Source organism: Pyrgilauda ruficollis, unplaced genomic scaffold (genome assembly GCF_017590135.1).
Source record: "Pyrgilauda ruficollis isolate IOZ18807 unplaced genomic scaffold, ASM1759013v1 scaffold10, whole genome shotgun sequence".
In the NCBI taxonomy this organism is placed as follows: domain Eukaryota; kingdom Metazoa; phylum Chordata; class Aves; order Passeriformes; family Passeridae; genus Pyrgilauda; species Pyrgilauda ruficollis.
The window spans coordinates 15210537-15237775 of NW_024508101.1; the positions used below are offsets into that span (position 1 = coordinate 15210537).

General features: G+C 42.3%; 2 protein-coding genes across 3 annotated transcripts in view; both read right to left on the reverse strand.

The window, feature by feature from the left end:
• LOC121350149 (store-operated calcium entry regulator STIMATE-like) overlaps positions 1-17500 on the reverse strand; it is a 36705-nt gene extending 19205 nt beyond the window's left edge. For both annotated transcript variants that reach the window (XM_041461225.1, XM_041461216.1), the window contains exons 1-2: positions 17290-17500; positions 549-597 (exon numbers count right to left, since the gene is read on the reverse strand). In XM_041461225.1, coding sequence (XP_041317159.1) covers positions 549-597; positions 17290-17458 — 218 coding nt within the window. In that variant the 5' untranslated portion in view covers positions 17459-17500. The remainder of the gene's footprint in view (positions 1-548; positions 598-17289) is intronic.
• Positions 17501-19741: 2241 nt separating this feature from the next.
• Positions 19742-27239, reverse strand: part of SFMBT1 (Scm like with four mbt domains 1) — a 71724-nt gene continuing 64226 nt past the window's right edge. The window contains exons 18-21 of the mRNA XM_041465041.1: positions 26533-26711; positions 26154-26399; positions 25801-25929; positions 19742-25106 (exon numbers count right to left, since the gene is read on the reverse strand). Of these exons, the coding sequence (XP_041320975.1) occupies positions 24966-25106; positions 25801-25929; positions 26154-26399; positions 26533-26711 (695 nt within the window). The 3' untranslated portion in view covers positions 19742-24965. The remainder of the gene's footprint in view (positions 25107-25800; positions 25930-26153; positions 26400-26532; positions 26712-27239) is intronic.

Below are 27239 nucleotides of genomic sequence, written 5' to 3' on the forward strand. Positions count from 1 at the left end.
AGCCTTAACACTTACACACCAGTCTCAAAATTGGTACAGCTTATGTTGGCATTGCTTCAATCCAGGAACTTTTAAAGTGTAGTAAACACAAACACACTTTTTATACCTTGTATTTTTTATGGTTGATGTACTTGTATTTTTTATCATCCTGTTCTCTATTTTATACACAGCAGGATACCAAGAAAACATGGAATTTTATCTGAGCCCAGCTGAGATCTTCCTCTAAGCTTAAGCAAGTTTGTAGATGTTCAGATGCATCTTAGGGCTACTCTAAGTTTCTGTCTTTAGGAAGAAGCACAAATTGAAGCTTTATGCCTAAATGTACATCTCTAGAGATTCCTGGAAGTGTTCAGTATGAAATGACTACCCAGGAAACACACAGGAGGTAGTCTGACTCATGTATTTTGGTAACTTTTTTGGTTCCTCACTGACAGTTACCAATATCTTGTCATCGCTTTTCTTTAATCATCATGCACTAACATCAGCCCTTCAATTTCTATAACGTGCAAGAAGAAAAGAAGTTAAGAATGAAGCATGCAGAAACTTACCATATCCTCCAGGGACGTCTTTCATGCTTTGGTTCTCTGAAGCGTTTTACTAGGAAGAAAAAAAAAATATAATTGAAGACAATCAGCAGCTTCCAAAGCAACAAAAATATAGAAAAGTGAAAGCAAATAGTCTTGCAGAAATGTTACATCCTTCGATGAAATGGATCTTTCACTACTGCACTTCACCATATCTAACTCCAAGGATCCATTTTCAAAGAAACTCCCTTCTGTCACCTCTCAGTTCCTAGAGCTCCATTCTCTGACTGCCAATATCCCTCACATGGAACAATAATCCACATCTGACCACCATTCCATTGGCCTGAGCTTTCATGACTGCCCACCCAGAAAATTTCATTTCCAACAGTAAAGCAGGTATTAGAAAGAGCTGTTTCTTTTCCTCACTGGAGACCCAAACCCAAACTGGAAAGTATTCTCATAACTTGGGGCAGTCTATAACATCAGAATGACATCAAGTGAATCAGTAGTAGGACAAATACATTCTCTGACAATGTGTCTCTATTTTGTTGGCAAACTGAATTACAGAAGGAAAGGACAGATTTTTTTTTTTTTTTTAGTCTGATAATCGCTTCACAGAAAGGCAGACAATTGTTAACGTACTGGAAACAAAAAAAGAAGAAATCAGTATTAAAATAATGACAACTATACACAAAGGCAAGAAAGTAGATAAGTTTGTCTATTGCAGTTTCATTGCAGTTTACTATACAAACTGTTTGGGCATCTGATAGAAAGCTCCTTTCATAACCTGCCCAGCTACTTCCAATCCATCCCAGGTCCATCTGGAAGGATCTAGACGACTCCTGAAGAACAAGTGTGCGAAAACAGAGGGACAAGGGCATAAAAGCAGCTTCTGATGTGCAAACAGTGGCTGGTCCATATATTTGCTCTGTCTGGCCTGAAGTTTGTCCCATCTTCTTAGGAAATTCCATTTCTAACTCCTTCTGGGCAAGAAAACCTTTTTTCCTGCTGGTAACACACACTCAGCCCTGGCACGGATCAGAGCTGGGGCAGCCTCACCTCTGTCAGATCTGGCCTCATATCATAACACAGATTTATTCTTTGTTACAGCTGCAAGATACTAAATTCTTACACATCCCAAAGAACACAAACACAACAAGGTAATGTGAAACCTTTCCACCAAGAATGGGCTGTACTTCCTTCTGCCCAAATTTCAGTACCACTCACCAGTTCCTTCAACATAAGTTCTTGAAAAACAAATATTTAGGCTCTTAGTTCAGAAATTATCTCTTAATAAAAAAAAAAAAAAAAAAAAAAAAAAAAAAAGGGCCTTGATTCCCCTCCACCCCTTCAAATTGCAGAGATTCTGGTTCAAGAGGCACAAACCATAGCAGGTATAGTCAGACAAAATATCAACAGGTAATTTAACCTGCTTCCCCAGGTATTAGTGATGAATTTTGGTTTAACATAGGATGCTCTGTGTACATCACGCTTGCCCAGGTTACAAGCCTTTAAACCACATTCTGGATTCTGAACCAGTCATAACTTTTTTGCAAGTAAGGCAATTTTCTCCAAAGTCAACTCTTCTCATAAAACAATTAAATAAATCACCTCCAAGGTGGAGGGGCAGCACTTTCAGGGAACACAAAGCTGCCAACCTGTCACCTCACCGTCTGTCACTGCTTCTGACAGCAGACAGAAACTGTTTCACCCCATGAGAAGTTAAAAGTGACAAGACAAAAACACTGTACATTTACATCAAAGATAAAGTTGTAATAGCAACATTTGCCAGTTGTAATTGCAATATTTTCCCTGTGAACAGCATGACATAAATACAAAACTTCTGTTAAAAATGAGCAACACTCAGCCAAATTAACCAGTTTGCTATTTATGACAAGTCCTCCCCAGTCACACTATGGATTACTTTAATTAGTGGCACTTTTGTGTAACAACAGGAAGCCACAAAGCATCACAAAACAAATGCAAGAAACAGAAGTTTCAACTTACTGTGGAGTTAGTGCAGGATGCTTTTCTGCAGACAAAATGCCAAGAAATTGCTACAGTGTGCATGCTTTGGGCAGGGGTGAATTCCAAGCTTAAGCTTTTGCTGTTATTGCTATGAAGTTGTACAATGCCTCTGGATTCATTAATTTCTTTTTAAAATGCACAAAAATTCATTTTGGAAGAGGATATTACAAAGTAATTCCACTAACAGCATTTCAAATTTTATCTGTACTGAGAAACAGCCTGGATAAGGTCTGTGTTTCTCTGGCCAGTTCTAGAAACACAACATTTCATTTGAGTTCACATTAAACAGGACAGCAAGCTTGGAAAGCCTCTGCAGCTGTCTTTTTGGAATGTACTGACTGGCTAATCACACCACAAAAATGCATGCCCCCAAATTAAATGAGTAAAATCTTGAGGAGGTGCACCCTGATGAATATGTACCTACACTTGAAAGCCCAGTAGGTCCTTTGACAGCGCTGTTTGCCTAGCCCAGATCCTTGCAGTAGTGTCTGTGAGCATCAGGTGTTTCTGACAGATACAGACATTGCCAGGTACTTCTCAACATACCCCTGATGCAGAATTTGAGACTTCCCAGTAACTAAACTGAGCCAAAACCCAACAGGCTGCAGACAACCACACTGGTAAACTCAGGGTCCTCAGCCTGCTCACTAGTAATACCTTCATTTTGGAACCAAAAGCCAGCACACGCTTCTTACACAATCTTTACTGGCACGTTCTAAGCACCTATCAAACTGGGGAGGGGAAAATAATTTTTCCCCTTGTGCTCCCCCAAAAGCAGTCAGGATTGCTGCTCCCAGCCCCAGCCCCAGTTTCTCTTGGCAGTGTCAGCACAAACTGGGGCTGGTGCGTGTGTCAGCTGACAGATGGATCTCAATCTGCCGGCTCTGCCTGCGAGGACGCGGCGCTGCTCCATATGCTCCAGCTCGGAGCGCCGCGCTCGCGCCGGCAGCCATCCACCACAGTTAATATTAATTAACTAATAACGTGCAGAATCTCATGCTGAATTATAAATGAAGAAAGAAGCGCTGCTTGTTTACACATTCAGTGCCAGAATTTTTCAGGAAAGGAAATAAAAGCACTTCTGCCAACAAGCATGTGAGCTGCCAGATGGACAGATAATAGATAAACATATAAGACACAGTATTGCTAATGCAAAATTCAAGTTCATTGAATTGTCTTCACACTTCATTGAAATTCTAGGAATAATTAATGCCAGAGTACTGTGGAAGGGTTTCTAACACTTTAATGTGGGAGTTTTGCAATCAGAATTTCAGAAAACTCATAGGGAAAAATAACAGCCAGAATAGAGGCAAGAAATGAAATGAAATAAAACCTCTCCAAGCTGTCAATAAGCAAAGCAACACTTGAAATCCAGCCTTTCTCTCTTTCCTTCATCTCCTCAAGAAGTCCCACAGGAACTATTTTGCTGATGTGAAGTAACTTCAATATGGATTCAAGAACTCCAAGTTTCTGGATGGCTGCTCTTGCAGCGGCACAAACCCAGCTCATCTCACACCTTTGAAATGTTTCTATCTATCATGCACTACTGCATTTCTTAGATTCAGGTTCTGGCAGTTCTCATTAAGAATCTTTCTGACCCCAGTAAAGATCAAAGATTTCTCTAGCTCATTAATTTAAAAAAAAAAAAAAAAATTCAACATGTTCAATGTCCTTTGCAGCTGCACAACAACACTGCTCTTCTGAGAGCTGGGAATTTCACCTGTGTTTCTGGTGCTTTTCAAAATTTTTTCCAAGATGGGTCACAGACAAGCCATGTGACTGAATGTTTCATTTCATAAACCTCCTATGTATTTCTGCCATCAGAACTCAGCAGAGCGACAGCTGAGCTGGCCAAAGAGAAAAGGAGGAAAGGTTGGTGAGGATCACATCTGCACACCACATTCACGTTTCCTCACGTGTCTGGGCAGTTTCAGCTGGGGCAGGATTGGACCCTTCACACAAGTGCACGGGTACAGGAAAAAGCCGCAAGTTGGAGCCAGGGAAATTCCAGGGTGAAAGAAGTAAAAAATTTCCAGTGAGGGCAATTAAATTCTGCAACAAGTTGCCCAAAGAATATGCAGTGACTGCAGTCTGACAGATTTTGAAAAGTACCCTGGACAAAGCTCCAAGCAAGGGGACATGGGCTGGGCCTGCTCTGAGCAGGAGGTGGGAGCAGGTGACATTTGGAGTCCCTTCCAAGAAAATTGGTATTTAAGTCTAGAACTCATTTTCCTATGATCTGACACTTAAAAAGATTCAAGATTTGAACGAATTATCAAAGGACTAAAGTATGGCTAGCTGAAAATCACACACAGACACACATATGTGGAGGGACAGAATCTCACACTAAGAAATCTGCTGCAGTGTGAGCTTCCCAAGTAACACGTTTGCAACCAGACAGATCCTCCAACACAGCCCTCACAGTGCAAGACTGCTGGGATCTGCAGGCTACTTTGGTATTGATTCACACGATTTCCAGCATTCCTGACAAGGATTACAAGTTTCCTGTACAAGGCTGTTTGCTCACTGTGTGTGGAGTAACAGCTAAAGTTACACCAAGCAATAGCACCCGAGCTTGGAATCGGATGCAGATTTTCAGATGTCCACTCTCAGAGAATGGCACTATCTCCAGAACATTTGGTTATCAGACCATATGCCTCACAAATCTGAACCTACACTTTCTAACCTTGTAAAAAACTTGTAAAGTCAACTACATACGCAGGCCAGATTTTTTTGTTTTTTAAAATTCTATTTGGGAAGACTTTGAAAAACACTGTTCTACTTGTTAGTATCAACACTTTTCCCACCACAGTGGGAACCATGTCTGTTCTGAACAAGCATATGCACACTACTAAGTCCTGAAAATTCACATGACTATGGAATGCCAGCTACCAATGAATTTCATGTTGTGATCTTTTTTATTAATTTGCACTTACCTCCCTTTGCTATTAAAGCAAAACCTTTAAGAGGTTTGTCTTGCCATTTCACTTGGTCCTTTTCCCATTATTTTCTTGGTAGCAGCACAGTGAGAATAAATAATTAGATGAGATTACATAAAAGATATCCGCAAAATAGAATTTTTATTTTTAGAATTAACTGTGCAAGAAACAACATGTCCAGTGAGAATAGGCTACAATGATGCTTTACAAAAGATATTTAGGTGTGTAAACCATGTATCACTCAATTGCCAAAAGCTCTTGTGACACTTACGAGCTCAGCATCTCCCCATACTCAGGGTTAAAAAAAAAAAAAAAGAATTCTGTCTGCATCTGTTTTAAAAAAGGTAATAAATGTGATTGCAGAAAAACCCCAAAAGAACCAGTGTTTTTGGTGTGCTGCTCATTTCTCCAGCCCCAAAATGCACTATGCTCTTGGCAATTCAATTTTTGCCCTACTGCAAATTCTTCCTTCTATTCCTATGTCCCATTAGCTACATGCTCAAACACAGGACACCCCGAAAGCCTGCTGCTTATTTCCCTGCATAAGAGCCCCAGAATTCTACATAACATTTTTGCTTAAGGACACAGACTTCTCTTGAGACACCCACGAAACTAAAGCAGAAATTATATTGGACTAGAACTGATTTCCAGTGATATTGCTGCATTGGAGAAACACACCAGGAACCCTGGTTTCTTCATGATGGAAAAAAGTTCTGGAATAGCTCACTCAAGGGAAAATTTTGTTCTAGGCAGTATTAGAATGACATACTATGAAGTGCATGAGCTCCCAGCTTTGCTGCCCAGCAAAAAGGATTTTTAAAACTACTGTAAGAGAGAAAACAGCATTAGCCATGCAAGTACCCAACCCCTTTCTTAATTCCACTGTGCCCTTGGCCTTAATGATTCTGTAGTGTAATTAAGAACCGGTCCACTAAAGAAGGTCACCCAGGGAGAAACTTCACAGAAAGCTGGACACAATAAAGTTTAATGACCCAGCCAGTTGGTTATTCAGGGACACGCCACACTAAAGATGCAGTGCCCGGACAGCCACAAGGTACCTGCAAACCACAGATCTTATCTCAGTCTCTGTTCCACTGGCAGCAGTGAATGATAATGTTGTGGTTGAGGCAGCAAAACCTTTCTGGGCCTGACTGGAACTTTTGTCAGAGCAGAGAACAAGGGGCTCTGTTTTACTGCAAAGTTAAAGACATCAGTGCCAAGCATCCATCAAGCCCAGCTATCTCATGACCTGGGCTCCTTTGTCTCAACACAGATGACATGAGATGACTGAAAACAAGGTGCCAGCACTGGATTTTATTTGGATTTTAATGGACATTATTTATCAAATGGGCAGAAGTGCTTGCTAGATAAATGCTGGTGAAATACAGTAACTGAAAGTTACCTGTGTAAAAGCATTTACTTCCTACCTGCTTCCACAGCCAGCTAAAACCCTACCTGTAAATTTTGTCCCTTCAAAGGTTTAGTGAGAGCTAAAACTTTACAGTCATTCTGCAGGAAATGACTATCACAAAGTAAAGCTCCCCTTCACAATGCAGGGGAGGAGAGGACAAATCATTATCAGGAAAAGAACTCTAAATACTGCTGTCTGAACTTTGGAATAAATCAGATGATTCTGCTGCTTCAGGAAAGGCAGCCAAATGCATTACATGAGGCTGGTGAGTTTTTTTTTTCCTAACATGTATGCACTTTAGGCTCCAAAAATTTTTCCTAAATCCTTAGCTTCTATAGATTGGCTGTGGGAGACACAAATAAATCATATTACCTGCATACTACTCAGCCTAAGACAATTTCAGCAAGACTGATCTCGTGCATCCTGGGAGCACATGACTGTGTGGCTCTGACAGATGCATTAACTTGGCTGTCAATAAAGGAAACAAATACATCTTAGCAGAGCCAGCAGCCCAGACACACCACATCAATAGCCATTGTCATGGAGCCCTTTTTCTTAAAGGTAAAGCTTACTTTTAAAACAACTAAACTAACTTAGCAGAGGGAGAATAGCACACAACTTCTCACTTTTGATTACTAAACTATTTGCTACCTCCCCAGAGACAGGAGCACTTTAGAAGTCATAAAATGCATCTACAACACACCCTGTAAACAAAAGAATCCAGCCCTCTGCTCCCAAAAGCCATGGCAATACTAAAAATAAAGGGATGCAAATAACTGCTTTAAGAACTCTAAGGTAAACAGCACAAGTAGCTTAGGAAATATTTATCCAAATAATAAAGTTAAAAGCCACGATTCAGTCTTAAGAGACATGCATTTGTTATCTTTGCATTTAGCACACACAGCACTGTTGGTGTGCTCTGTTTGAAAGTCATAATAAATGAGTTTCCCAGTACTTTCAGAGAGAGATGCATTTGCTATTCTGTTTCTTCAACAGGTATGAGATAGTTAAAGCAAAGCAAATCTAAAATCTAAGCTTCCAGTGAAAATGCCTGTGAGACTGGCATTGGAAAGTTGATACAGATCCCTCCTGCAAACACTTTTATATTCTGAAGCAGGTATCATTAAACAACTACCAAATGAAAAAGCAAGGTTGCTAGAAAAGCAGCTGTGCCATTCCTGTCATGCTATGCAAGCACCCAGTGAAAACTGAAAAATACAGTCTGCTGTGTTCAAGTGGATTTTTTTTCTCTGTTAGAAATCAGAACCATTTGGGAAACATGAATTATTTAGTACAAGACAAATAGAATCAATCCATATTAATGTGCACTAAGCAGTAATTTACGATTCACAACACCATTTTCACGTACAGCATTCACAAGATCACTCAATAATACATGAAGCTTTCTGAACATTATTAGTATGACAACAGGTATCAATGAACTTTAAGTCATTCAAGCTGCTTCTTTTAAATCAGCTCTAGGGAACGGGCAAAACTGCCAAAGCACAGCTCCAAACTCAATCACCATTCATTAAAATATTGAGCAAGGCAGAAACTGTAACAGTTTTAAAAGCAGAAAGGAAACCTGAAATGTAAGTTCAGTTACAAAAATGATGTAAAAGGAAAACTGTAAAAACTTTGTAAAAAATGAGAAAACAGCAAATATGTTAAATCAAGGAGGCCAAAGGTAGATGTAAACTGTATGTTCAGAGGCCATTTAAATTCCAAGAGCTTTGCTTACCAGATTCAGTCTTTCTAGGCTGGAACTGCCAAAGCATTGAATTGCAAGACAGACATTTCATACAACACCAACTGTTTTAAAGAGAACAAAAGATACACAACCTACTTTCATATATTCTCTTTACACATGATCAAATACCATGAAAGAAGAGTCAGAGGTCAGTTATGCAGACTTCTTTGATATAATGTATCTAACAACTATGTATACACTTCATAAATTAAATTTATGAAATCAGGATGTAATCATGTAGTTTTCCACCTGCAAAAGGCATCTTACTCCTTAACTACATCAAAACCTAATGCCAGCACTGAAAACATACCGCCATAAGTAACTCAAGGTTTTAAGATTAGATGGAGGAGGGTGGGACTTCATCCTCCACAATTTTAGAGCTCCTTAGAGTATTTCATCTTCTAACATTACAATTACCTTCCAAAGAAAGCATTTAAGCCCTATGTGTATAAAATAATGTAGGCTGTTAGTCACACCACCTGCCTCAAAGCAAGGAAGATGTGCTGGAAGATACTGAACAGCAGCTTCTCCAGTACCAGGAAGGAAGTAAAGGCAATTATTCTAAAATGGAATTAAAATTTTAGAGCATAGTATCTTCAGAAATTATTAGAGACAGAGGATATATGCTGGTAGTTGTGAATAGCTGCTTGTAATTTAAAGTCATTTTTCTTCCTTGGAAAAATCCTGTATTTTTAAGAAAAAAAAAAAAAAAAAAAAAAAAAAAATTCACAGTGAAACAAGAAAAAGCAAGCAAAGGTTGTTCCTGTATGTAAAGAACTTTCTCAAGGGGACTGCCTAGACTGTTCAAGACTGCTGTGGTGAACCTTATTTATATTTACTTCCATTGGTTCATCCTTTACACAGAGTCAGTGGAGCAATGGAGAAACTCTCAAACAGAAGCAGCACCCAAATAAACTCCTTGTCACAAATCTTCACCTCCTGAGCACCCTGCAGCTCCCAGACCAGCTGCTCCCGAGCTTGGTACTGTCCCACACCAGAGAAAACAAGGAGCTGTGGCACACTTCTCTTCTCTCAGGCAGGCCAACATATATTAATCACCATGAGAGGAGGAATGCTTGGTCTTAGAACCTGGGGTAGCCAAAATTGTGACAGAAGACAAAATGACCAAAACCATATCAAAACACATCAAAACAATGTTTGCTTATTATTAAAAAAAAAAAAAAAAAGTGTAACATTTAGAGGAAAAAACATCGTAAAACCCAGAAAAAAACAAGTCTAGTAACTTCCTTGACATGACTTTCCCCTGCTGTGGCTCTGCATGTCTGTAAAATAACTCACACCTGGAACTACGAATCTGAACCTTGAACAGTGAGCTCTGAGGAATCTGAACTGTAAATCCATTTTAGCTCATTTTCATTCTCAACCTTCCTTCCATATGACAACATATGTATGAGGTTATGACAACAAATACATATCAAATGTGTGATTCAGGGTAAGTGGCAGAAAAACAGGTCTTCTGTATCATGACCATCACTGTGAATAGGTTTAGTTACCCCTGACTAAACCCTAAAACCTTATGCCCACACCACACCACCTGCAAAGGCAGACTCATGCAAGCTCTGAGCTTGTGCTCAGTCTGCCAGAGATTTAACAAACTGAGTTTCACAGGGAATAAATTTTGCTGAGATCAAGAAATCTTTGAGAATGCAAAGCATTTCCTACCAGCAGGCATGAGAAAGGAGACCTGATTTTTCACTTCATCAACAAAATCCACACAGATAAGACCTTGTTAAATACCACTTTAAGAATGCAAACTTCATTAACCATGAAATTAATATCACCACAGAACGCAAAACTGCAGTCAGTGTGTCTGTACAAATCAGCTCCTTACAGATTTAATTATAAAACACCAGTCAGAAGACATTCACTATGCACTTTGGAGTTAAACACCAGTCTAGCTAACAGTCCAGAAGTTCATCCTAATTAAACACAGCTTCAGAGTTCCTGGATAATTTATCATTTTAATGGTTTACAAATGTCAACATAACTTATCCTTTTTCCTAAACATTTCATAATGTGAATGACATGTGTAATTATACTTAGAACAATCTTATTATGGGATCTACAACTACATCCAGCCATCAGCTGAGTAATAAGAAAACGTAACACTTTCTGAGCCAGCAAGACAAAGTAGGGCATCAGACCTAATGAAAAGAGACTTAGAGATTGCAGATTATTTGTCTAAATTGGTGCCTTATTTTCCTTGTCTTAACTTTTACTGGCATGGTGTTTCAAGGATAGTTAGTGACACTAAAATATTAATGACCTGACGTGATCAGGACACGAGGACCAATAAAGTGCTATTACAATCTATAGCAACTAAGAATTGGACATCTTGAAAGCAGTTTTAATAAAAAACCAGGTTATTTCCTTCACTTAAAAAGGATCAGTTCCCAAGATCACATGTTTTTGTACAGCATTAAATTTTTCAGCAAGATGTGCCTTTTTCTGGAGAGTTCACAATGGACAGAATTTACTCCACATAGATTTTTCATATGTTAAAGAGTAATACAATATTAGCATGGCAAAAGACAGTCATTTACTTTGCTAATTCAGCCAGGGTTGGATTTCTTTTTTCTGCTACAGCTAGTAGTGCATCTCTCCTATTTGTCTCAAACACGGCTCAGGATGTCACAGAGGCACTGGAAGGGCTGATGATTTATTTAAAACAAACAAGCAGCAGCAATGCTACATGGCTGCGAGCGATACCTCATCATCTGGGGATAAGGAAACACTGGATCATTGTAAGGCACAATTTACTTGGCCCTGACCAAAGTGACCTCACAGGGCTTTGCCAAGTCCTGCAGCTACAAGCAGACACTTAACCTACACAACAACAGCTACTGCAGCGCCCTGCGACACCGATCGTCACTAAGTGCCATGGAATGGGCCCGAAGGAGGAAGAGAGTAACACACATTTCTAGTACCACCACCCCATCCTGCTTCCTGCCCGGCTCGCAGCCAGGCGGGAGGGAGCTGCCTCAGCCCTTCAGCCCAGGCGGCCGAGCCCGCCGCGCACCGCGGCTCAGGGCCAGCGTCCCTCCGCCCTCCGCGGCGCTGTCCCCGAGACGAGGGAGGCTCGGACCCGGCCGGGGCTGCCCGCGGCCCCGGGAGCTGTCCAGGGTCCTGCCCCGACCCCGCCGCTCCCCGGGGAGCTTCTGTCACTTCCTGCTTCTTAAAAATGCTCTCCGGAACCTCGCCTTTCAGCACAGCTCAACAGCACGTGTTGCTAGTGTTCCTATACCGGCAGAGGGATTCACCCCGCTGCTGCGGTACCCCAGAGTGCTCCTCAGACTCATTCCAAGCACACATTGCAATACCAGTTCTGCATTTACCTGGCAAGCCGCTAGGAGCCTGCACTTGGGAGAGTTCTTGGAGAATGAATAAAGTGCGTTTTGCACCGTGCCTGCCGTGTGCAAGCACAATGCTGTTCGTATTTCCACAACTAGGAAAGCTCCCATTTGTGATTTGACACTTTTGTACGAGACAAGTTTTAATACCAGACACACAAAGGACCCTGCTGAGGGGTCCTCAGGAATTCATGTGAACTTGAACTGCATCACTCAGAGCAAACACATTCAAGGAAGCAGTAACAGCAAGTCAGAATAATAGAAAATCTTTTGAAGAAATGCTTTTATTAATAAAGCTAGCATACCACTGCCCAGTATCTCAGGAAATGCCATGCATAATAAGCTAGTTGCTGTTACTCAGAGGTCTGTATTCCACTGCGGATGTTACAGGCTATCAAATTTTCATATTTTCTAAGCCTGCTCAAGCAGAAAGAAAATTGCTACAGAAAACAACTAAATCATATGGTTTAGACCTTTTGTATCCAATAGCTTATTTTATGCTTTTTTCTTAAAGGCAACTGCAATTACCTTTAATTCCTTCTCCCCAGAACATTATTCCCATAAAATGACTCCTTTGCCTTCATGTAAATATGAAATAATTCCTGTGAAAAGCACATTTTTGCTAAGGCATTTCAAATTCTACTAAATTACCTACTAAGATAGCTTATTATGTGAAAAAGCATTCCTTCTCCTTGGACAGCTTTTTAAGGGGGAAAACCTTCCTATGAAGTTCACTGGCATTAAGGATATAGTTTTTAAGGTATTTCCTTTAAGGTATTGTAAGCAAAGAGAGCATCTTACTATATACATATATATATATATAATCTTTAATTGGAATGGTTTCTTTTTGTTTCATCTGTGACTCAACAGCAAACCCCACCTACTGTGTTATTCACTGCACCTGTACCCAATCATTCCACTCTTGTAAACCCTTCTCAGGCTGAGCACAGACACAAACTGTAACAAGGCCACAAAAAGGGAACAGACTCCCACACTCTGCTCTCCTTTGCAGCATATTTGTATTTTCCTCACAGACAGACACAACCCTTCTACCTGCAGAGAACCAACTGCCTCCTCTATTTCAATAATTCATCATACAACTCACATCTGATTTTTCAGCCATTCCTAAGTAGCCCAAAACAAACACTGCCACACTCTGATAAGGTACCAATGTTCTGGCAAACAAGCTTAGTAAATAAACTACTTTACACAGTTTGTCAGACAGGGTAAGGGGATGGGCAGTATGTTTTTCCCCATGCCTTTCCCAGGTTTGGGTAATAAAAATGGAGTTATTTAAATCTCCATCTAACGTCATACATGTATGAGAATAGTGTGCTAACATCCCTCTCTTATCTTGCACTACCAATGAAAGCCCAACCACAGAATGCTCAGAAGGTGCATGTAATTACAGACAGAACACTTGGTATTATACTAAAGCATTTAAAACCTGCTTTGTGGCATCAGGAAATAAACACAAATATTGCAGCAAGGAACCTCAAAGGAGCAAAGGAGCAAAACTATCATTTTAAATCAAGATCCTGTGAAATAAGATACAAATATGATAACAGCAAACTTTGAAAAAATATTATCTTTGGCTTAGTGACCTGTAGGATAAACATGCATTTCTTCCATCAAGGGAAACTCATTAAGACTTCCTGTTATGAAGTGGCTTGGCTCAAGCAAACTAGGGTGAAAAACAAATCCATATGTAAGCAAGGAGGGACAAGAACAAAACCAAGCAATACACTTAAAACCATCAGGCTAGCAGGTTTGAGAGTTAGTGACCAGAGTCCAAGAGAGCAGCGAGTCCAAGCAGATTTGCCAAAATGAGGTGTTTTTTCATCAGTTAGTTCCCTTGGACAGGGAGTGAGAGCCTGCAGACACCCAACAGAAGTTATCACACCCAGCCTCAGTTCAGCTTTTCCTGTACTGGAACCTCTGTAACATCTGGGTGAAACCGTTTCACACATCTTTAGCCCCACAGCTGAGCAGTAAAATTAATTCACAGTAATTAAACACAACACAGGTGGGTTCTGATAATATTAAGCAAATTCACTACCAGTTTAGACATCAGAAAAGGACCACCCTACACATGCTTCACATCAAGAACAGCAGGGTACAATTTGGAATCAGGAGTGGATTTGTGTGGCCTTAACTTACAACAATAAAAACCACATGCAAACTCTGACTCTTTTTAAGGGAGCTAGGGAAGCTCCCATATAAACCCAGGATACATGATCACTAGAAGCACCTTCCACAAAAAGAAGGTTAGGGGTTGTGACAGGTTATATCTGAATCTGGAAAAACCTAGAAGGAAGTAATTCATTTAAATGGTAAGGTGGGGTGAGTGGGTGAAACTGATCCTCATTCCCTGTGTGTCAGAACAGGGAGTCAGAGCTACAATGAAAAGGAAAATCCAGGAATTAATTTCAAATGAACATTCTGTCAGCTCAAAGTGAGAAATTCACCATTCCTGTCACTTCTTGGTTGTGCCCATTCAGTAGTGGGAACACACAAGGTGTAGGCCTTTCTACCAGTATCAGCTCCCACACTCTCCCTGGCAGAGAGCCACCACATTTTCCACAAACTAAAAACCTGATACTTAACACATTTTAGCCCTTCAAACATGAAGTTTGAATGATTTGGCAGGTCAGCTGACAGCACAGCTTTACAGCAACTGAACAGGGGCATGAACAAAAAGGTGGCACACTGGAGTGTCAGATCTTAAATAATTTTGCTTTCAGAACAGTCCTTCAGCTCTTTGTAGATGAACATCCAGCAGTGAGGCACAGAAAAGGTCCTTCTTCTCCTACAGCTTACGTTTAAAAATATTTTCTTTTTTCCACTGAATGCAAGCATGGTAAAATTTATCTAGAAAAGGTCACATCTGGGTCAGCCTTTGATTTAGCCACTTATCAAAATTTCTTATTCTTTACATGTCAAATCAAATATTTTTCAAAGAAAGACAGTTTCTGTGCATAAAGAGCAATTGTGCAATGTATCTCTGGTGCCATTACTTTAATTTATTTTACTACAGAGGGTTCAGTACCATTAATCACAACTGAAGTATTAGAACATCTCCTTCTAGTGCTTCCTTTCAAAAAAAAAAAAAAAAAAGACGACAAAAGACAAGTGACTTCCTCCTTATTAAATTTAAATACCAGACAGTCATGGGTAAGGCAAGAGCAGGAGAAACGATACAGCTGCACACAGAGAATTACTGCTACTCCAAAGGGGCCTGATGCTGCCTACAGCTTGTTTCTCCCTCTGTGCCAGAGCCTCTCTTGTGCCAGACAGCTACAGGAGCAGAGCCACTCCAGCTCAAAGGCAACCAGTCCTGTGATGCAGCTCCAGCAGCTCTGTCATCCCTCCTGCCCCAGCAGCCTGGGGCTGTGTAGGTGTCCAGATGTTTGCTGAGGTCATGCTCTCCCTCCATTCTCAGCCGCAAGTTCCTGCTTTTCTGTCACATCCTACCTCTCACAAGAAGTCCTATTTGCTGAGGAAACTTTAAAGGGTTTGGAACAACACACTAGGTGTTTTGAATATAACATAAAAAGGTGTCCTGGGGTGACTTTAGGATGCTAGTGAATAGAAACATTCAGACAAAGCTATCAGACAAACAGAGTTTTTGCACAAAACAGCCCCTAACAGCGAGACAGCTGCTCTTGTACCAGTGTAACAGGCCCATCAGCTTCTCCTCCTGCTCAGAGAGAGGCACAAAATACTGTGGAAGAGAATGTGGCTGGCAAAGCTGGGACAAACAAACCTGTCCTGTTTTTTATTACATGCACTTTTAAGAATGATAAGTTGCTATGTTTTTGCTCTAGTCTGCTTTGGACACAGACTCCTTTCTCACCAGTACACTGACTGCCTTCCACTCCCTTCTGCCACAATTGCATCAACAGTCTCCTCCCAGTTCACGGTTTAACACTACCTAACCCAAGTCAGAAAGTGCAGCCAACAACAAGGTTTTCATTTTTCTAGTCCCTACTTTTTATATTCACTTTTTCTTGTCATCACTTAGTCCAGTGTTACTGTAATATGCATAAAGATACTATTTTCAGAAAAAAACTGACATCTGACAACTAACATCTGTAGTTCTTCATCTCTTGATGCCCAATCCATAAAAACTACCTACTTGTATCCCTTAAATCTAAAACCAACACTGTGTATTCATCACTGCACACAGAGGTACCTCTGTTTAGAAACTGCTAAAACTTCTAATTATGAGGCTGCTGTCACTGACCAAATACTACACTGCTGATTACTGCTGCCCTTCAGCCACAGGATGACAGCTACACACACAGCTTTTACAAGAGCAATGTAATGGTCAATAGCGACTGAGACACTAAGGCATGCAAATATAATGTGTTGGCAAATGTCTGAGTTAACCATAATAGTATGACAGCAGCATGAAAAGGCATCAGTGCAATTCTAAAGTAAACAGGATCTTAGTCCTTAGATCAAACTGTAAAACATGTCTCTGATGTTCTCTTTTTCCTCTCCCACTTTTTGCTACCAGCAAGGTCACAGTCAGCTGAGTAATGACAATGGGCTTCTTTTCCACTCCTCCACCCAAAGGATACTAACTAGACCACGGGATAGAGACAAACCCACCAGAATTGTTTCACATTGATTGTTGTGAGTCCCTCACCACAGTCCTGGAGCCACCAGAGACCTTCCTTGCCATTTAACCACAATCAGAGAGCACTGTCAGGAGTGCTGCCCATCAGCTGAGCTCTGCCAGCGGCCACACAGCTCTCGGGCTGCTCCAGCTGCCAGGAAGGGCGCTCCAAGGAAGCGAGGCACGATCGAAACAAGTGTGACTGCTGCTGGTGACACGACAGGGTAGGTGCACCTGCAGTAAAACTGATCAGCCAAACCCGTGACTTGTGCACATCCCAAACACGAGCGGCTCCGCACACACCACCTCCTCCTGCTGGCAGAATTCCAAGCAGAACACACACCCACCCAATAAATTCTACCAGCACGGGTACGAGCATTAGGAAGGCAAGTTTAAGAAAGCGACAGGACATGAGCCACCGCCTCTGAGGCCTCCGCGCACGGCCCCGCTCCAGCTCACCCGGCACCCACAAAGCGCCGCCGCGGCCCTTCCGAGCCCTCCCCGGCCGGGAGCCCGGGACAGCCCGGCCCTTCCCGGGACGGCCTCGGGCCAGCGCGGCCGCAGCACCACTACCGAGCCCGACCCGGCCTCGGGCCGCTCCCCGCTCCCCGCCAGGCCGGAGGCCAGAGCCCCGCCACTCACGCATGAGGGTGCTGAAGGCCACGACGCCCAGGAGCCCCTGCAGGAAGATGCCGAATCTGTCCATGAGGGCGCCGTTCTCGCAGCCGCGGTCCCCGGGCCCCGGCGCCCCGGCGGGCCGCGGGGTGCCGGCGGTGAGGCCGAGGCTGCCGTTGGGCGGCGGCGCCCCCATGGCGAGGCCCGGCCGGCGCCCTCAGCGGCGCATGGCGGCCGTGCCGGCCCCGCTGCCGCTCCGCTCCGCTCCGCCCCGCTGCCTGCGCTGCCTGCCCGCCCCGCCGCGTCACCGCCCCGCCCCTCGGCCCGCCCGGCCCTCAGCGCTCCGCCCGTGACACGGACAGCGACCGGCCCCGGGGGCAGGGGGCTCAGCCGCAGCGCTGCGCTCGGGCAGAGCCGGCTGAGGAGCACGGCAGAGGAGGGCCCGGTGCTGCGGGCAGCTGCCAAACACCGTCTCCAGCATCCAAACACCGGCTCCCCGTCTGGCTCCAGTGCCCACCCCCTTTTCTAAACCGCGCCACAGCCCCGAGGAATCCCCGGGTAAGAGCCACAGCACCGGAGGTTTCGCTTAGCCCAGACCGCACAGGGTCAGGCAAGGCTGCTATCACCCCAGCAAGACGAAAGTATGACCTGGGTTCTTTAGCAAAAATATTTCATCCTGTAAAGGGCAACCCCTGGCCCAATGGATTAAACAAAACATGCCAGCGCTTTCATTTGGAAAACTATGAAACTGGGCCTGTTGGCCAGTGAGCCTCAACTGGCCCCATTGTGCTGTATCCCTCTTCATCCTCACCAGCCAGAACGGCATCAAGTTTAGGCTCTTATTTTTAGTGCGGGATCAACCCAGGTCATGTTGCATTGTATGGCTTTCTTACACAATTTATATAATTTCTTTAAATAATTTAAAATTCCTGTCTAAATATGAATTCACTTATAAATATGACCTAGAAAGCACATGTTTAAGTCTATCAGAAAGCAAAGCCAAGCACATTAATCAATAGTTCTTTAAATAACATTTGTTGTGTCTACATTGCAAACCTACCTACGTGACTGTCCTTCCTGGCAGGTGATGCCAAACAGTATTGGCATACGACAGCGATTTCTCTGATTTTTAGGCTGTGTCATAAATGTCTGGAAGTTGCAGCTAGAAAAAGAAATGCTCTCAGCTCTCTGTCCTAGAGAGCACACAGGCAAAATGCTCTGTCCAGTGCCTCTGGCCCCAGGTCAGCACTCTTCTGCTCTGAGCTGCCAAAAGCAAGAGCTCAGGAAAGGAAAGAGTTACCTAACAGAAGACACGGACCAAAGCAGGTTGCTTTTTCTCCCCCTTGCACACAGGTGGTAATAGCCATCAAGCACTGCATTTGCAACCTGGACTTGACCTATTTGCTTGTGGCCCAGGGTGGTTTTTTAGCTTTCACAGCTGCTGCTAAACATTAGACATCCCACACACGTACCTGACCTTAACCCCAATACTGGTTAAAGATTTACCTAATACTATTTACACACCAAACCTATGTTTCAGACATGAATCTGGAAACATAACTCAAAGGGCTTATGCCTCATGTTCCTCCATATTCCATGCTTTATACCAGATCATTCCCCCAAAATGCCTCTTGAAGGGTTTCATCTCACCATGACTCCTATAAGCCCTTCTGAAACCTGCGGCAGACAAATCATTGCCTCCTGCTATGTACTATTCACAAGCCTTCAGATTTCTCTCAAGCAGACAGTGGTCTGTGAAGGCAAGTAGAAGATTTTTGTTAAATCCTACATATTTATAGAGGTCTAAAGACAGTGTTAAGCAAATCAGTTTCATCCCACTCCTATGCATTTTCTGCACCCAGTGTAAAATCAGCTCAAGGTAACTGAAGTGCAGCCAAGAAACAAGTGCTGAGTACAATCTGTTGGAATGCCAAGTAAGGAAACAAGAACTTTGCAAGGCAAAGTTTTCTGAAATATCTCATGTTATTCAGAGGAAGCAAAGCCAGCCAGTTTTAAAATTTCAGCTTGCTGGGATAGCAGTAACCTTTACAAAACCATCCAGGAGCTGCAGCACATGCAGGGTTTGCAGTGGATTGTATCAAGCAGCTTCCAAGGCTCGAAGAAGGCAATAAAAGAAAATTACTCCAATTTGTAGGTCCTGTCCTCAGCTCTTGTATATTAATTGGATTCAGCATCCTGTGAAACAAAACCTGTTACCTTAGAAGAAGCTTTGATAAAGAGGACTCCTGCATTTGAGGGAACTGAATAAACCCAATCAAGCTCTTCAACATGAAGCCTCTCCAAGTGGTATTTATGTGGCATTTACCTTATATGCAAGTAATGGAACATGCCAGACAACTTTCCACAGTTTTCCAAGATGGAAAATTGCTCATGATCATCAGCAGTATTTATAATATTGATACCAAAGTCATCAGTAACAGTTTAAGTATCTTTTTTAATTTTCTTACAACCACTTAAAACTGTCATATAACACAAACTTTTGTACACTATTTACAGACAAAACAAGTAAAATATCCATCCAAAATATTTTTTAAAAAAATCCTCTGATTAAATTGTTACACCTGCTCAAACAATGGTGGGACTTAATAGGCATATTTACTTGTGCATGTTTCTCTTCCATGTAGTACTTCAGTCTCACTGCATATATATTTTTTCTTTTAAAAGATAAAGAAAGATAAAACAAGCAGAAGGGACACAACACAATATGCATTTAAATCTTTGTTTAAGAACAAGCAGCTAATTAAAAAAGGCAAAATACAGGAAAAGTGCATCAGTTCCAATGAGTTAGTATAAGAAAGAGGCCCACAGGTGTGGAGCTGGCACCCTTTTGGGTAGAGATTCCTAGAAGACCTCTGATTGTCTATAGAGATTATTTAAAATTTATTTTAAACAGAAATAAAATTAAAAAAAAAAAAGAAATTAAAAAGGAGAGGAGAAACATGACACCTCCAGATTTTTTTGTTTGTTTTGCCATGAGGTTTCTTGGAAACTGGTGCTCAACAACCTTCAGAGTGGGTGGGAATTCCTTTGTGCCCAGAGCTCAGTGCTGACCCCGTGCCACGAGCTGTCCCCAAGCCCCAGAGCTGCTCCCATTGTTTGTGCTAAGTCACTCAGACTCCACTGCCTTGGAGCTCTGTCAGCACAAGACCTGCTTGCTTCCGTGGCTTAAAGCTGAGCCAAACACTGCTGGCTGGGCACCTGGACTGAGCAACTTTGTCTTCTCATCAGAAGTCCACTTGCACGTCTGGTGCATTTCAGAAGAGATACCACCAAAATGACCATGGAGACAAAGTGTCACTAAACTCATTTTCATTGTGTTTCATACAGATTGGTATTTTGGTTTTACTATAATAAAAGAGGCTTGTTGTCTCTGGTGTTCCCAAGTCCCATTGCAATCCTTCACCCAAAAGGCTGCCTTTGAAAACAAGGCTACATGCATGTTTGGGGAAGGGCAGCAGCAATCTGAAACCAGGGGTCAGCACACAATCCCTCAGAAGGGGAGCCTTCATCCTACATCTGAAGTCTCCTGACCCAGCCCATGTCTTTGTGCTTAGTTACTTTTAGGTAATCTGAGCTCACAGTAGGCAGTAACCAGGCTGACACTTTGTGACAGGACTGGTTAAGGAGAAGCTTTGTACAGGATCATATTTTTGGCTTTCTGGTAAGGCTACTTCATCTAGTAACAACAGATTTGGTCCAAAGGTATCCAGTCTCCAACTCGAGCTCGATAGTTTTGAAGCCTATTCCATTACATTCAAAAATCTCACAAGCCACTGGGCTTTCTGCTAACAAAGTACCAAGGCTTGTACTTCACACAGAAGAATGGAGTGCTCAGTCCAATTGACTGTAAATATATTTACACTTCTGTGGACCTAGCAGCTAAATACTCCTTCCCGCCTTTAAAGCATCACTGGAATAAAGAACAAACACTAGCAAATCCTAAAACAACAACAAAATACTGCTAAAAGTTGTGACAGAGAATGTAATCTTTAAAACCACTCCCAAACTCTGTATGTACTGTTTCCATTAACCCCAGGAGAGACTGCAAACACTCCTGGAGTTCTATACAATACAGAAATTAATCTGCCTTTTATTTCATTCCTCAAAGAGGAACTTTCAGAAACGTTTAGAGATAGGAAAAAAGTAGTCTTCATTCACCAAGATCACTGCTGTACCTCTTCTCTCCTGGAAGGACTGCTTTCAGTTTAGGATGGACTGCAAGCTGCTTGTGCTTTGGGAATAATTCTACCACATTAAACCTCCATGGCATTTTTGGAGGTCAAATACTTCTCCGTTACAGAATCCTCGAGTTGGTGCAGAAAGCACACAACAGTGACCCAACAAAATCCTCCTGCCTAACAAGGCTAAGCTTAGCATAGTCAAAGTGGTACCACCAGGTTTCTAAAGCTACGATGTGCAAACCCAAGACTGCACAGTGCATGTGAAAATATGACAAGCAAGAACACAAACCCTCAGTGGGTCAAGCCAAGGGTAAACTCCTGTTACCAGCCACATTAACAGTACACAAGGCTCAGTGGAGAGTTCATTTTCTTGTACTGGAGATATTTGTAGGACATCAGTGCCTTTCTCCTGGACTCCAGCTTTGTGGTACTGTATGGTGAATTATGTGCTAGAGGACAGCACAAACCCCTGAACCCTAAATTACTGCAGTCCCAGCGACTTCTGATGGTGAAACGTTGCTGTCACCCAAATCAAAGATTCAGCCACCAGCTACACACAATCCAGTTTTAGAGAAACAGAGTGACTAAAGCAGCACGTGAGCTCATTTCAAGTCATATTGGAGTAAGATGAACAAGTGCAGTTGTGTCATCTGCCACACACAGAGAAAGAGGAACTTGAAACAGAGTCAAGTAGAAACACCATCCATCAAGATAAAGTCCCAATTATCCCTTTTAAATCCAGCAATAAAACAGAGTGCATTTTTTTCCAGGAAACAGAGTGTACAGTACCCGTGTGCAGCATAAAAACATTTCACAAATAATGAAAACATCCCTTTTGAAAATCTCAACAAAAATAGATCCCATTGGGACCAGACTGTCAGTGCCTCCCAAAACAAGGCAGAAAAATCCAGCCTATAAAACATGCCAAAGGTGACCAGTGAGTATCCCACTAATGGCTGAAACTGCTGACTGCTTTATTTACTGAGAAAAGGAAGTATGACATTTGTATTTAAAACCCCAGGCACCATGATAACAGGTCCACTAAATGACACGTTCAGCTCTGTTCTCTCCTGACAACTACTTAAAAAGACATCTGTCTGTCCATGGGGAAAGGTGGAAGCAACATCTCTTGGCTATGCAGGTCAACCCTGCCAGGCATCAGGACAACAGAACTCTGGGAATTCTACTGCACTGACCCAAAAGCATCATCTTCTAGCCCAGAAGTTCTCTGCTGGTCAAATTTCTCAAGACAAGATGCTGACAACAAAGCAGCAGTGTTTCTTTAGAAATTTTTTCAAGCCTAATGGCTTATGAATGAGTTTGTCCTCAGGGACTGGAGTACAGGCAGATGATCTAAGCACAATACGAAGAGCCAAAACATCCATTTATTGGCCACATATCTGATGTAAGGAGGAAAAAGGGACACTTTGATTTCAATTTAATTGTGTCTTCACACTCTGCTTACAATGTGGGAGAAAAATTGTCCTAGCTACACAGTGCCCTCCCTCAGGAATATTCAGCTAATAAATAATCTGACATTTACAGTTTGATTCTGGAATGAAAAAGAAAGTATCTGATTTTAATAATTGTGTGAATAGTTCTGCCTTGACTAGGCAGTTACTCTAAGGGGCAAAAGCCACCACCCCCAGTTACTGAGCTCTGCTTTTCACTGGAGGCAGCTCCCCCTCAACACCAACGTGGCAGGTAAAGTCACAGGCTGTGCCAACTCAGCTCTCAGCCTACAGACCACATCCTTCCTGAATCCTGCAGCTCACAGCTTTGGAATGGCCAATCACACTGGGCCTAAGGGACACTCCAATCATTCCATTTGACCAGAGGTCATCAGAACCCAATAACTGCATCTTTCCCAAACCCATTCCTGCAGCAAGCACCTTCCTAACTCACATGCATTGGTAGGCCAGGGGCTTCCTGCAGAGATGGATTTGAACAGGACAGAAAGGAGCAGAGCTGCACACATCCAGCTCCTGCCTGTGCTCCTCCAAACACTCTGGGAACAGGCAGAGTGAATGAATGCATGCCAGCTGAAACTCAACACTGATGTGATGCAGATCTTGAGCCTGATGTGAGTTTCCCCACACCTTTAATGGAAGGTAATGTAAGCCCTGTTACTCCAAGTGCAAAGCACTGGCCTACAGCAAGTGGCTGATTGGGTTTTATTACCATAGAAAATTAAAATCAGCAGTTCATCCTACTGCGAGTCTACTGATGGAACTAAGATGTCCCACTGGTCCTCTTCCTTTTCTGTAATAAAAGCACACAAATCCCTTGACAACCCACCAAATTTTCCTCAACTCTGATCCTGAGCATCTGTAGATAGTTAAAAATACAAAGTCAAGCTCATAAGAGTTTCCAGAATGCAAACACTGGCAGAGCTATGTTGCAGTCCTCTACTGATTGCAGTTTCCTTAGTGTATTCTCTAAATAGATGTTCAGGTAGCAAAGCAAAAGTCTGCTGACAGGCTCTATGTACATGGCCCAATTGTTTGCTAGAAGAAAAAGGAAATAACTTCATACAATAAGGAAAAAAAAATAAATCTGACAATCCAAATACAGAAAATGCAGAGGCACTTTCTCTTTCCTTCTTTATGTCCTACAGCCTGCCTGTAAGAGAAGTGCAAAATAATTCAGTTTTCTGACATCAGAAAAAAGGAAACATCCAGGTTATGCCTACAGAAGTTTCAGCTAAAGCTTTGGAACAGAAGCTGACATTGGTTTGCACTCTGGACATGCCCATAGAAGCCAGACTGCTGTGCAGCCACAGACCACGTGTCCAGAAAAGAGCAGTTCCCTCCCTTTTTAGTTCATCACTTCTACTGTTCAGGCTACAGAGGTAGTAAAAACAAAAAACCAACAACAGTGAAACAAATCAAAATAAACAAAAAAAAAAACAAACTTCAAAAGGAACCACACTCTTGCTATACTGTACATTCAGAACCCTGTGGCCACATTGTTGTCCTAACAATGAACAAATTCATTAAAAATCTCAACATTAACACACGAATGTGCAAAGAACACATTCCAAAGTCAGTGCTGTGGTAAAGAAAGTGTTCATCCACAGGGAGGGCAGGGGATTCTGTGAAACATCAGGGACAGAAAGGTTATTTCTGGCAGCCTACATGCGAACGTAAACAGGATCCGTTTCTCCTTTTAAAGTTCCGTGCCAACAGAACTATTGAAATGTCATTTCCCACAAGAGGAGACTTTTCTGTCATCATTAAAAAATACATTAAAAAAAGGGAACCATAGAGCAAGAGACTATTGTGTTCCCAAGCTGGCAGCTGGTAGAGTAGCCCCTGTGTTTGCATTGGCATTTTGCTCCAGATGTTGTGTTCCTTCTGTTGAAATAGAAAAAATAGAGGCTGACACACACCCTTAGGTCACCAGGGCCTCAGTTTAAGTTCATTTGGCTTTACTTGCTAGAGAGGAAGGAGCATGTTTTTGTAGTTGTGCTTCAAAGGTCCACTTCAACTTGGCTGCTCCTCAGTTTGCAAACTGCTGGTAGAAGGCAAGTTTGACCCTCTCAATGTGATGGCAGAGTTTAATAGCTGGTCCAAGCTTCAAGTCCATGCACTCCTGAACAGTGGGCAGGGTCAGCAGCAGCAGTGCCTGGCCATCGATTTCCTGTCAGAAGACAAAAATTCCAGAGTGACTTTTTTGTTATTCTCTCTGCTCCTTCAGCTTTGACTTGCTGTAATTTCAGGTTTGTGACCGTTTGTGAATTACATGTTTCTTTCATGTTCCCCCAGGCAGCTTAAAAATCTCTCTCACACACAACAAATTAACTCCTTTCTTAAAATGCCAGCTCAAATCCACTCAGGCACAGACTCTCAGGAGATTCTACTGTAAAAAATACAACCCAACAAAAGAAATAAAGGCAATTCCATGCAGAAAGTAATTTTAACCAACCTCTGCATGTTTCTGTAGAAACAGAGGTTCCACAAGGTGAAGTATATCTGGAACATCCACGACTACAAACCACCCTAACCATTAGTTCTAATAGTACAGTTTTAATAGACACTGGTTTTATGGCAAATTTTAACCAAGATGCAAATAAAATGTTGATTCTTGTCATGGTGCTTTGTTGTAGGCATTATTGTTAGTTTTAGGATTCAGATACTCTGCAGACCAAAATATCCTTCCTCCAGTAGTGAGAAACCTGAAATCTGGTCATTCCCTGAACTCTCCTCTCAAACTGCTGCAGGTTGCACAAGTGTTTTTTTCCTCAGAACACTATTAAAAAGATTTTTATTTCTGACTCCTTAAGGGACAAGAAGCTAAGTGACAGATTCAACATTCAACAGACAGAAAATGATACCTGATCAAGGAAAATCCTTGCCAGGGGAGCACAGTCAGTGGATTTGAGGAATCGTACCACATCAGCCACGCTCCATTCCAGAGGGTTACTGTCCAGCTGCAGCTTTTCAGCAACTTCCATCTTTATGTCCTAGACAAGCCAAAAGATTCCCCAAATATCACATATGCTTAGTCTTTATCACAGTCCTATGACCCAAGCATGACAAACATCAAGGATTTTAATTATTCTGTAGAGTTTCCACAATGCCCTTCACGGGGAAACAGAGAACACACATATTGTGGTTAACACCCTCAAGATTTTGGTGCTTGCTCAGCAGGGAGCAAGCCAGGGCAGAAATCTACATTCCAAGTTACCTTTGGCGAAGGAGGTTTATTTTCATCATCAGAAAAGGAGAAGGTCCTGAGCTTCCTCTTCCGCTTGTCTCGGTCCTGAGCCAGGGAATGAGACAGCTCACTCTGGGTGGGAGATGATGATAGGGATTTCTTCTCTGACACCTCTGATTCTTCAAGCAGCTCATCTTGGTGCTCCGAGGTGCTGTCCTCAGTCAGAGACTCTTCATCCACCTCATCCTGGTCATCCTCCTCTTCTGCCCCACTGCCCTGAAGAGTTAGGAAAAAAGAAAAAAAAGGAACTGTAACCCCAAAGTTACACAAGGAACTAACGTTTGCTGTTTCAAATGAAGCAGTCAAAGATCACATCCCAGATCTGGGAGCGCTGCTGGCAGTGTCCTACCTGGGGAGATCCAGCTGGAGTGTTATCCACGGACGTAGAAGAACGTTTTTTCTTATGAACAAAGAAATGTTTTCGTCTCTTCCGTCTTTTATTTGGTTTCTTCATGGCTACTTCCAGGTTGCTGTGGCCACCCGGGGGCCGACCTATCCGCTTGTTTTTCCGCTTTCCATAATAGTGTGCTACCAGGACAGAAGAAAGGAGCACAGTGCTGAAATGCACCTTCATCATAGTTATGCTTGCCCCTCATCAGGACTGGAAAATCAGTAGAAGGACACTTCCCAACAGGAATCCCAGCTCTGCAAAACTTCAAAGTCAGAATGTTTGTATTTTCCACTTCAATTTGGTTTAAGGAGCAAGAGTTACTGATCAATTTTGTTTGCCCTGTAAAGATTTACTTCCTCCATCTCTGGGAAGTCCCCAAATGATCCTGTTTTATACAAAAATTATCAAATACTCGGTCCAATTTAATAGTGCTTTTTATGATGATTTGTAGTTTTTAAACATGGCCTCAATGCACTGTTTGTTCTCACAGTGTCAAATGGTTAAAGCCAGTCTACAAAAATCCTAAAAATTAACAAAAGAGCTTGAAGGTGTTACATTTTTTCCCCCCACAAACTGGTAAAAGCAATTATAATGCCAGTTAAATTACAATGTTAGTCAGTTCTTGTTCCAAAAGTTGTTTTCAAAAGATAAAATTTTAAGCACAC